At 38.4% G+C, this 12,131-nt stretch overlaps 1 protein-coding gene across 1 annotated transcript; it reads left to right on the top strand.

The window, feature by feature from the left end:
• Positions 1–521: 521 nt before the first annotated feature.
• LOC119783124 (adaptin ear-binding coat-associated protein 1-like) lies at positions 522–12,106 on the top strand. Its single transcript, XM_038284471.1, has 7 exons — positions 522–714; positions 1,287–1,387; positions 2,822–2,926; positions 4,262–4,343; positions 4,446–4,554; positions 4,784–4,931; positions 10,760–12,106. The coding sequence occupies exons 1-7, from the start codon at positions 614–616 to the stop codon at positions 10,870–10,872; spliced, it is 759 nt and encodes a 252-aa protein (XP_038140399.1). The 5' UTR covers positions 522–613; the 3' UTR covers positions 10,873–12,106.
• Positions 12,107–12,131: the final 25 nt, after the last annotated feature.

Below are 12,131 nucleotides of genomic sequence, written 5' to 3' on the forward strand. Positions count from 1 at the left end.
ACAACAGTTATGTTTGAATTACAATAATCTTTATAGATATTAAATACATGCTTTCTTTATTATAAATTTTTAGTAGGTATACTTTATGAATTTTTAAATACATGAACCTGATGATTATGTATTTTGAATAAACAGCTTCATTATACAAATGAGAATGCATCACGTAAGATCTTTTGAAAGGTTTGTGTTAAAATTATCTGACACAAATAAATGGGAATTTGTTATGTAATAAAAATGATGTACATATTCAAATTTGGGTTTGTAAGTTTGTTTTTTTATAGTAGACGTTGTTGTAATGTTAGTTATTTTGTATTTTGAACCAAATTGGTGAGTGTGTTTATTTTCCTTTCTTGTGTTATTTTGTCATTAATCTTATTCTTAAAAAAAAAAAAAGTAAAGTGCGTATTTATGAATTAATATTTTGCTCTTTCCGGTGACATCATTTTGCCCATCTTTGCAGACCGTGCTACGGTGGCAGAGCGCAGGGTCGCCTTAAATTGCTGTGCGCAGCTACACCGGATATTACGTGTACGCCGCCGTTAACTCTGAACGGACAACCGCCGTCACCGCCAGCACAACAACCACCACCGGGACGAACCGTGTAACAGTCAAGATGGCGTCCGAGGGTCAGCTTGACTACGAGTCAGTTCTGTGCATTAAACCCGAAGTGAACGTTTACCGTATCCCACCGAGAGCATCCAACCGGGCTGTCAGGTGAGCTGCGAGGGGGAAGAGATGTGGCTGCAGGCCCAGCATCCGTCAGCTGTGGGGAGCTGAACAGAGTAACGGGATTATTATGGAGGTCATAGCTAGTCCGCTGGTTCTTTTTGTAGTTATATGTATACAAGGTCATAACCGACCCATAACTATTAAAACCTAAGATGGGAAAACATCTTATCTTTGCACTGGGGACTGATTTATGTTAAATCAGTTAAATGTTATAGTGTTTTGCCAATATTTGATTTATTTGGGGAGTATAATTGTCTGTCTGACCAAATCAATAAATCATTGTGGAGATCTGGTTCAAGGGCAATTCCCAGGGCATCCTAATGCCACTGATTTAGTGTAAGATGGTCCAAATGAAATAAAGGTGGACATAATTTTATTTTTCGGCTTTAATGACTGGCAGCTAGGTTATTTACCGCTTATTTATGTAGCTGGTGTGGAAACAAACCCCAAACAGCTGCTTCAGAGTCCCATCATCCCTGGTAAACATTTACAAGTATATGTATGGGGACTCCTGACGATCTGTGCCTATCTGCATCTTACAACTGTGTGTATCTCAGGGCTGCTGATTGGAAGCTGGATGCCCCTGATTGGACGGGACGCATGCGCGTGACGGCTCGAGGAAAAGTAGCCTATGTGAAATTGGAGGACAAAGTGTCCGGTGAGAAAAGCAGACAGGACAGCGCTGATGTTTACTGCCACAGCTGTAAATCACTTCACTACTCCACTGTGTATAGTCTCCTGCTTTGCCACCCGCTCTTGGTTACTCATCTTATCCAAGGTTACACAGACTGTGACCAGGCAGGCGGTTTATGCTGAAATACAAAAAAAAGCTTCATCTTCGAATATATGTCTCTTTCTTTTAGTTCGCTCTAAAGGTCAGACCCCTAGAAATGAGCATTTGGTAGCCTCATATCCCTAACGTTCTGTTTGGATTTCTATACATTTGTTTGGACTGTAAATCTTAAATCAGCAAAAAGTAGATCGCAATTGTGAAGTGGAGGGAAACAGATTCTGTGCTTTTTACCAGGTCTATTTTTTTTTAAACAGCTCAGACCCAAAGCGACTGTTAACATTTTTCAAGCTGACAAAAAACTACATCTAGCTCTTTGATCTAAGGAAATCTATTGAAACACTGACTGTATATTTGTAGTTCTTTAATCTTTGTCTCAGATCTTTTGGATCCTGTCATGTCTTTTGGTCCGTCTATCTTTCCCTGATCTTTGGTCCATTTCATCGTTCATGCAGAAGAAGTTCATCTCCATGGTATGATATTACTGTCAACATGGGAATGATGTTTTCAGAGAGATGCTTGCATCTTGACCAAATAGTCCTTCGTTTTGTCTTTTTCATATCAGAGCACATTCTATTTCATGCTTTCTGCATCCTCAGCATTATTCCAGATGGGACAGATTGGTGGAATGGAAAACATATAGTTGTTCTGTCCGCTGATTCTGCCATCTGAGCGGTAAATCAGTCCAGCTCCTCCAGAGTTACCACGGGCCTCTTGGCTGCTTCTCTGGTTACTGTCAGTTTCAGTGTTCACGTCTTGGTAGGTTTGCGATGGTGCCACACTTTTTCCATTTTCAGATGGTGGACAGAAGGGTGCATCAAAGCTCGGAGTTTTGTTTTATAACCTAACCCTGCTTTAAACATCATATGTTTCTCCCTGACCTCTGTGCCGTGTTTCCTTGTCCTCATGCTGCTGTTTATTTACCCATGTTGCCTAACAAACCTCTGAGGCCTTCACAAAACAGATTGATTTATACTTAGATTACATTACAAACAGATGGACTTTCTTTTCTGATTAAGCCAGTTTGTTGCTGCAGATTTGCGTCGTTTTTTGTTTCATGACGCATTTTTCATTTTCTTATTTTGTATCGACATCTTCCTCTATGATAGTACTCTACTTTGTCTTTATCCCATGCATCCTAATCAAAGTCTATAAGGTTGTGGTGATAATAGGAAAAAATTTAGAAAATCGATCAAAAGTGTATGAATACTCTTCCAAATATAGTTCAGTTGCTCTCTTGTTGTTTGTATCCCATTTCAGTTGGGCTTGACATCCTGACATGTTTTTATTATGACCGTGCAGGGGAGCTGTTTGCTCAAGCACCAGTGGAGGAATACCCTGGCATTGCAGTAGAGACAGTCAGTGACTCAAGCCGTTACTTTGTGCTTCGGATTCAGGATGACAACGGTGAGTAAACTGTTTATCGCACGTCTATAAATATTTGAACCATCTTATAATTTTAGAAAACAAGGTCTATGAACTCAGTCGGTGTGGATTTGTACAACACTGCATTCTCCTAAGTTGGTGTGCAGTGTTCTGGAACAACACGGGAAGCAAAACAAGGGGAAAACAAAAGCAACATTTCTGCAAACCTAGATATTAAGGACATCTCCTGTCCATCTGGCTCCCCTCAGTTTTTTTTTTTTTTTTACTCTTGCAAGGCTATTCCAAAACATTAGCTTTTATATTTTTATTTTAGACAGGGGCTTTTCTTTTGTTGATTCCGATGAATGCTTAGTCTCATTGTAATGCTAGTAAATTAAACCCATTAGCTTTCTACCAAGCACATTACCGGTTTGGTTGGGTCCAACGGTTCTGGATCAACAGTGAATCAACACAAAAACAGATATTTTATCTTTTTATTTAGATCACAGTCTGAAGGAAAGTAACCCCACAGCATGATGCTGCATCCACTGTTCCACTGGCACCACACAGTCTGTTGTAGGTGTTTGGTGCTTGTCTTTTTTGGGGAAAACATTACACCCATAGGTGGAACATATGTTTCTGTAGCTCATTCAATGTTGTCGTAAGTCTTATGGAAGTCATCCAAACCAAATTACTGTTTTTTTCTTTCTTGAAATATGTAAATTTTCTGTGACAATTCTTTCTTTATATGCTATGCTGTGGAAGAGATTTTATTTCTTTTAACTCTTCTCCTGCAAGCATGTAGAAACATGGAATTTTCCAATAAACCTACTCAGCTTAACTCTACTAATCAGATTCCCCTTGTTTAATTAGACGTCAGTACTCAAAACAGACTGATATTCAAAAGATGCTTCAGCAAAGTATTTACCCAAATTTATAAGCAAGTAACTGGTGAATAAATAAAAAGAGAAAGAAAAGTATTTGGTGATTTAATTTATACAAGATGTGAAGTGTAAGAGAAATCTAAGTCGAGGACAGCACCTGTTAGTTGACTTCCTGTTTCTGCTCGCTAAAGCATTGCAAGTTCAGTGAGGCCCTCCATCCTCACCATGTCTGTCTGAGATAGACTTGAACTACAGTTACCATGGATAGAATCTCATCATACTAAATGATACAAATCCAACATTTTAAAGGTTTATATTAAACATTGAGGGTAAATCTCAGATAAATGTAAAATTTGGGGGGAAAAAAGGCTTTAAATACTTAACCCTGAAAATTAGCATGTGCTCACATTTTATATTTGATGTAATTTCCTACATTTCTGTTTGTTTTGGTGTTCTATGCTTAACGTTTTTATCTACCTTTATATGCTGGAAGGCCGCAGTGCTTTCATAGGCATCGGGTTTGGAGACCGAGGTGATTCATTCGACTTCAATGTGGCGCTTCAGGATCACTTTAAGTAAGCAGCAGCTCAGCAATGTGGAACTGTAACCATTTCAGCTATGAATGATTACTTTTTAGTGATGTTATTTTTCTGTCTTTTTTTTTTGTCTATTTTTAGGTGGGTAAAACAAGAAAAGGAGTTTACCAAACAGGCTCAGGCTCCAGACTCTGCTCCTAAACTAGATCTAGGCTTCAAAGAGGGACAAACCATTACTTTAAACATTGGGGTACCTTCACTTTTTTGCGTTATGATTAAGTTTGAAATGTCCAAACTTTGTTTACAGTGGTGTGTTTTTTTGATGTTTTGTTTTGCATTACTTTTCAAAAAAGTGATGCTTTATAAATAGGTTTCCATCTAAAACTCAAATGGGTTTCTTGTTTATCTTTGGAGGCTTTTGAAATCCATACTGCTACGAACGTACATTAACACCATCCATGAATCATGTCATTATCTAGCAATCGAAGAAAAAGGACCGGTCTCGTCCGCAGAGTTCAGGTGGCCTTGGTTTCCTTCCCCCTCCACCTGGAGGCAAGCTTGCCCCGCCACCTTCATCCAGAACTACCAACCTTAACACGCAGCCAGCAGCAGGGGGAGCCGACACTGGTGGGTATTTATTCTCCTAATGCGTGACAACTCAGAGAGGCAATCCTGAAGGGCCTTTAGTTATCAAAAATTTCATGTACGACAATCTCAAAATGGTTCCTTGTGTTTCTTTGTAGTTTTGTTCAACAAATTTTTAATAATTAGGGGAAAACATCCTGACAGGATGTTGCACATCGTCCTTCATAATTACTGGCACCTCATATTAAAACTTATGTAAAGCATTTGGATTTTATACTAGTAGTAAAATTTCTCACTGGAAAAAAAACTGTACTTTAAGTACTTTTTTCAGTAGGGTAAAAATGTCAATCTTGGCTAATACTTACTTTAACAAAAGCTTCGGACACCTATTCTCATCCCCAAACAATCCTTCAAAATCAATATACCTAAACAAGATTTTTTATTCTTTCTTTTATATCTTTAAGTGATCGGGATTTATTTCAGGAGAATATTAACAGTGATTATAAATAGGCTATATTTACAATCTGAGTAAATGTTTTAATTCAGTTTAGTTTATTTATATAGCCCAATTCACAATATATGTCATCTCAAGACACTTTACAGAGACAATTCAACCAGGTCATACAGTCAGATTGGTTCAAAGTTTTCGAGTTTTCTAAGGAAAACCAGCTGATTGCATGGACTCATTTACTCGAAAGCAATCCATCACATCAAGCATGCTTGTAGTGACATTGGAGAGGAAACTCCCTTTTGACAGAAAGAAACCTCCAGCAGATCCAGGCTCTTTGTGAGCGGCCATCTGCCGAGGCCGACTGGGTTTCAAGGAGACAGAAGCAGAGATACAAAAGGCAACTGTTTACCGCGCATCTCCAGCTCCAACATCTAAAAACAAAGGTGTTGAAGGCAGCTGCATAGCTAATATGTCTTTCCAGGATGGTGTCACAGCCAAACAGAAACAGAGCGTATGAAGCTACTATGAGAAAAAGAGACACCATAACGTTACAGATTGAACTAACAAATACTGCAGAGTGGGAGAATAGAGATGGAATGATGAAAAGGGGTCCCTATGTCCTCCAGCAGTCTAAGCCTATAGCAGCATAGTGATAGAGATACCTCAGGATAACCTGAGCCACTCTTAACTTTAGGTTTTATCAAAAATAGAAGTTTTAAGCCTCCCCTAAAAGTAGACGGGTGTCTGCATCACGGACTAAAACAGGTAATTTATTCCACAGGAGAGGAGCCTAATAAATAAAAGATCTGCCTCCCATTCTACTTAGAAATACTAGGAACCACTAATAAACCTGCAGATTGAGAGCAAAGTGCTCTGTTAGGGATGTAAGGAATGATCAGATACCTTTTACATTTCTTTAGAACTCTGGCTGCAACATCTTGGATCAGCTAAAGGCTTTTAACTACAGTTTGCAGACTTTGTGATTGTAAAGAATTACAATAGTCCAGCCTTGAAGTAACAAATGCATGGACTAGTTTCTCAACATCACTCCTGGATATTTTAAAGCTTTAAATATCTAAAACTGCAACATCTAAAGCTCTTTGCAGGAGAACACCAGTAAAGAGTCTCACCTTGGGGGGTCATATACAGGTGCTGGTCATAAAATTAGAATATCATGAAAAAGTAGATTGATTTCAGTAATTCCATTTAAAAAGTGAAACTTGTATATTATATTCATACATTACATACAAACTCATATATTTCAGATGTTTATTTTGTTTAATTTTGATGATTACAAATGACAACAAATGAAAATCTCAAATTCATCATATCAGAAAATTAGAATATTGTGAAAAGGTTCAAAATTGATGGCCCCTGGTGCCACACTCTAATCAGCTAATTAACTCAAACCACCTGCAAAAGCCTTTAAATGGTCTTTCAGTCTAGTTCTATAGGCTACACAATCATGGGGAAGACTGCTGACTTGACAGTTGTCCAAAAGACGACCATCGACACCTTGCACAAGGAGGGCAAGACACAAAAGGTCATCGCTAAAGAGGCTGGCTGTTCACAGAGCTCAGTGTCCAAGCACATTAATAGAGAGGCGAAGGGAAGGAAAAGATGTGGTCGAAAAAAGTGTACAAGCAAGAGAGATAACCGCACCCTGGAGAGGATTGTGAAACAAAACCCATTCAAAAATGTGGGGGAGATTCACAAAGAGTGGACTGCAGCTGGAGTGAGTGCTTCAAGAACCACCACACACAGACGTATGAAAGAGATGGGTTTCTGCTGTCGCATTCCTTGTGTCAAGCCACTCTTGAACCACAGACAGCGTCAGAAGCGTCTTGCCTGGGCTAAAGAGAAACAGGACTGGACTGCTGGTGAGTGGTCCAAAGTCATGTTCTCTGATGAAAGTAAATTTTGCATTTCCTTTGGAAATCAAGGTCCCAGAGTCTGGAGGAAAAGAAGAGAGGCACTTCATCCATGTTGCTTGAAGTCCAGTGTAAAGTTTCCACAGTCAGTGATGGTTTGGGGTGCCATGTCATCTGCTGGTGTTGGTCCATTGTGTTTTCTGAGGTCCAGGGTCAACGCAGCCACATACCAGGAAGTTTTAGAGCACTTCATGCTTCCTGCAGCTGACCAACTTTTTGGAGATGCAGATTTCATTTTCCAACAGGACTTGGCACCTGCACACAGTGCCAAAGCTACCAGTACCTGGTTGAAGGACCATGGTATCCCTGTTCTTAATTGGCCAGCAAACTCTCCTGACCTTAACCCCATAGAAAATCTATGGGGTATTGTGAAGAAGAAGATGCAATACACCAGACCCAACAATTCAGAAGAGCTAAAAGCCACTATTAGAGCAACCTGGGCTATCATAACACCTGAGCAGTGCCACAGACTGATCGACTCCATGCCACGCCGCATTGCTGCAGTAATACAGGCCAAAGGAGGCCCAACTAAATACTGAGTGCTGTACATGCTCATACTTTTCATGTTCATACTTTTCAGTTGGCCAACATTTCTATAAATCCTTTGTTTTTATTGGTCTTCAGTAATATTCTAATTTTCTGATATGATGAATTTGAGATTTTCATTTGTTGTCATTTGTAATCATCAAAATTAAACAAAATAAACATCTGAAATATATGAGTTTGTATGTAATGTATGAATATAATATACAAGTTTCACTTTTTAAATGGAATTACTGAAATCAATCTACTTTTTCATGATATTCTAATTTTATGACCAGCACCTGTATTTGTAACAGCCTTTAAGAACTGTCTACAGGTGCACTTTGTTCTTGTGGGGTTAAAACATTTTTTCTCTCCTACCATCGCAAATGTAAATGTGTAGAGTTTACAATACTCTTCCAGGGCTTTAAATAGAGTTGCATGCTTTTGACGGAAGTGATACAGGGTAAACTCAGCCACATTAATGGTCTCCATTGTGTCTGGTATAAAAACTACCTGTAAAAAAGAATCTCATCCATACTCTCAGGTTCAGTGGAGGAAATGTGATGCCACTTAATTTCAATTAAAGATCAAGAAAATGGAACATTGTTGGGTCCTTCTGTAGGTAATGATGCAAATGAACACAGATATGTCTCACAAAGAATCAGTCTTCTGACATGGCTGTTAAAGCTACCATATCTAAATCCTAGAGAAAGTGAGTATCTTTAGACACAATATTAAGAGGATCAAACAATCCTCTCTATGAATGTTCTAACATGATCAAATGTCAAATATTGACAGGAAGGACGCTAATAGGTGTTTAACTCTGGTGACCTTGTAGCTTAGGTCTGGGTTCTGCAACCTGCAGCTCCAGACCAACATGTTGATCTTTGACTACTTTGCAGTTGGTCCTGGCAAATATGACCCCAATAATTATAGAAACAAAGGATTGTTTAAAATAAAATTTACCCTCAGAACTAAATAAAAATTATATTTCACCATGGTTCCTTAAGCTAATTCAATATTCTACAACTTAAGCATTTGATATGGGGTGTAACTAGTTTTTGATAATTTACCATGATAGAAAAAATACTCACTTGACCCAAAAAAGAAACACCTTTAGATCTTTTTTAACCTGTTCTAAAGATGACATTATAACATTAATTTTAAAGTAAACAACTCCTTTCATGAATAAAATGTTTTAAGGTTTGTGAAATTATCTAATTATACTTTTTCCCAATAGATCCCGGTGCTTCTGACAGATTTTCTTTAAAGGGGACAGGGACAAAAAAGGCCCACTGGCTTTAGAGGTTACCTTCCTCTGGCTGTAGAGGAAAGTTGGGCCTCTCTCTACAGTCAATTAGATCTGAATGTCGTCACATTGGAGGGTTTTCCAACCCTATAGTGGATGTGTTGGAGCAGCTTTGCTCCAGAAAAACAAAATTAAACTCAAATTTCCTCTGTTACTTAATCAAACGTTTTAACTGCTGCAGCACTTATAAAGAAAACAAGATGACATAGAGTCAGAAAATAGGGGAAAGGTTGGGTGACCAGGGAGGAGAAACAAAAATACTTCTTTATCATGCTGATTTATTTTCACCAGTCTATAAATGTGTTTAAATCAAAGTCAGGATCTTAAGGCTTTTCACAAATCTTGTCACCACATTTGCCATTTATGTTCAGTTCACCTCACTTAAAAGTGATTAAATATGCCTCATAAATCGTCTAATACTTCAGTATTTTACAGCTTGCAGCTCTGTTTCCACATTGTGAAGCAGAGGTATATGGGAGTGATTATATAAATGGGTGTAGCACTTCAAAATACAGCCTGATATAAAAACTTTCTTTTCTTTTCTTGTTTTGCTTCATTTCCTGTGGAGCACTTGCACCTACAGCCTTCAGTACCATAGAAACGGTAAAGGCTGACCCACAGGAGGATCAACCAAAAAAGACTGATGTGTGAATGAATAAATAACAAAATGTTTGGAATCTAAATTTAATAAGTAGTGTCGTCTCTCACATGTGTTCAGGTCTTTTGAAGCACAGCTGCATCGGTACCAAAATCACAGTTTCGAGGCCAAGCTTTATTCTCTGGTTTTGATGTGCCAAGATTTAAAGATGCCTCTCCTTAGAGAAATCTGCAGCCATCTGAATGTAATTAAAGTGAATGGAATTTTGGTTTTGGTACTCGAGACATTTGAAATATTCAACAGAACCCGGAGGACCTTTTCCTTATCAAAGATTTCCGTGCTGCAGAAAACAGCTTCTAATATGGTGTGCGGTTGCTTTTTTTTTTCCAGCATAAAGTGGAAAGTGCAGGGACTCATAGCTTCTAAGCTCCAAAGTTGGATTAATCTTTGTTGTGTTTGGGTGGTGGCTAGGATCTTAAAAGCTATGCACATTAACAAGTAAAAACCCTAACCCATTGAGGGAAGTGGTTTAGATATAGAAAAAGTGTTCATACCCATTAAACTTTCACTTAAACTTTTTATGTAAAAAGAACCTGTCAATGTATTTTAGAGCCATGTAATAGACTAATAAAAACTACCTGATATTTGTTTAACCTGATTTTCAACATTTCTGTCACAAAAGGAAATCTATAGTGTGCATTTCTATTTAGCCCAGAGTCAATACTTTTCTAGACGCCTTTTAAGGCCTTCACAGAACCTCATCTCCAATGTTAGTTCAAATAATAAGATGTTGCTGGTGGTTGTAATAGGAAAAAGTTAAATGTTTTTATTATTTAGTTTAAAAAAAACACTTTTTAAATATAATTTCTTTCCCCAATTTGTTCCTTCTTTGCCACTGGCCTACAGGACAACAGATGAAAACTAGCCTTTGGCTAACTCTGAAATGTTACAGGTGTGCTGTTGTGCTGGATTGATGTAAATAAGCATAAAATAAGGCAGAAAATCTGCTTATTTTTGGAGCTAATGTCCATTTTTTTGTTTCTTTCATATCCCCAGGTTGCTTGCTAGATCTTGACTCCAGTAACTCCAACTCAGTGTCTCCATCCAACCCGACGTCGACAGCCAACAATGACCTGTGGGGAGACTTTGACTCTGTGACCCAGAAGTGAGGAGTTGTCCGTCCTGCTCTTCGCTTTTTTTTTTTTTTTTTTACTGTAAAATTATGCAGCACTTTTTGCAAGTTGGTTTTCCCCAGCCTGGGGTCCTGTATCTCTCCCTGCCAAGCAGGGTAACCTTCCCTTGTTTGGTTCGCTCCTGAATTCCTCGCTGCAGTCTTAAGCAGGCCATTTAAATAGATTTTTCTGGTTGATATAGATTTTACCCCCTGTTACTTCCAGTAGTTTTTTTTTTTTTTGCTTTTTAGTAAAGATAATAGGAATATCAAGGAAGGCATATCGACATCTAATTACCTGAAGTAACCTTGTATATGGAGAATTTTTCTTTAAACTTTATATTGCCAGTATTGTAGTTGTCATTGGTGGTTTTGCTTTAATGTATTGTAGCTTGATTCTTTTCCAGGTCTCCAGCCGTGGGACGGAATATATGCACTGAATAACAGCTGACTCTTTCTGTGTAGTTATTGATTCATAAAAATGTGCATCCAATGGAGGGATCTTCTAAGGTTGGATTGAGATTATTGAAAAGTTTATCACAGAATGGATTCGCTTGAGAGAACTCTGTCAAGCCGCTGCTGATTTACGGTGTGGTCTTTGTATCCTGCGCTCCCCGCTCCGCTCTTGCGGCCGTGCAGCTGTTAAACACCAACTCCAGTGGGGATGCGTTGTTTTAGCTATAAATCAAGATGCAGGGGAAGTGCTGGGTGGGAGGGGGTGTTAGGAAAAGGAACAGAGGCAATGTATACTCTTATTTTCACCCTCGAGGGGAAAGAGATTATTTTTCAATGTTATGTCATTTCCATTAAGCACAGCTGGTGAAGCTGTGACTTTCAAGTCATGACCTCTCTAAAGTTCGTCAACAGGTCTGATTCTGACCAGTTTAGTCAGTACAGGGAAGGAGTTACTACAGAGGGTTCATTCTATTTAAATGTAAAGGTATTTATGCAGGGCTGCAGGGAAAACAGCATAAAGAACCAAGCTAATATGTCTTTAGCAGTGTTTGGTTGTGAAACTGAGCTGGACTATGTTTCTCTGATATCACAAGTATTGTGTCTGATGTGCAATGACAAGTGGCGTGGTGATGGGCGTACACCGGAGCGCACCATAAATGTGTCTAAATTATATGTATTTATCATAAATGTTACTTGTTGTTTAAACTGTAAAGTGTATAAAAAGAATATGCAAAGGAGTAAAATAAAAAACAGAAATAAAAGCCATTATAACCACAGCATTTTTTTCTTAAGTGAACAAAT

Source organism: Cyprinodon tularosa, unplaced genomic scaffold (assembly GCF_016077235.1).
Source record: "Cyprinodon tularosa strain WSP-4 unplaced genomic scaffold, ASM1607723v1 ctg2, whole genome shotgun sequence".
Classification (NCBI taxonomy): Eukaryota; Metazoa; Chordata; class Actinopteri; order Cyprinodontiformes; family Cyprinodontidae; genus Cyprinodon; species Cyprinodon tularosa.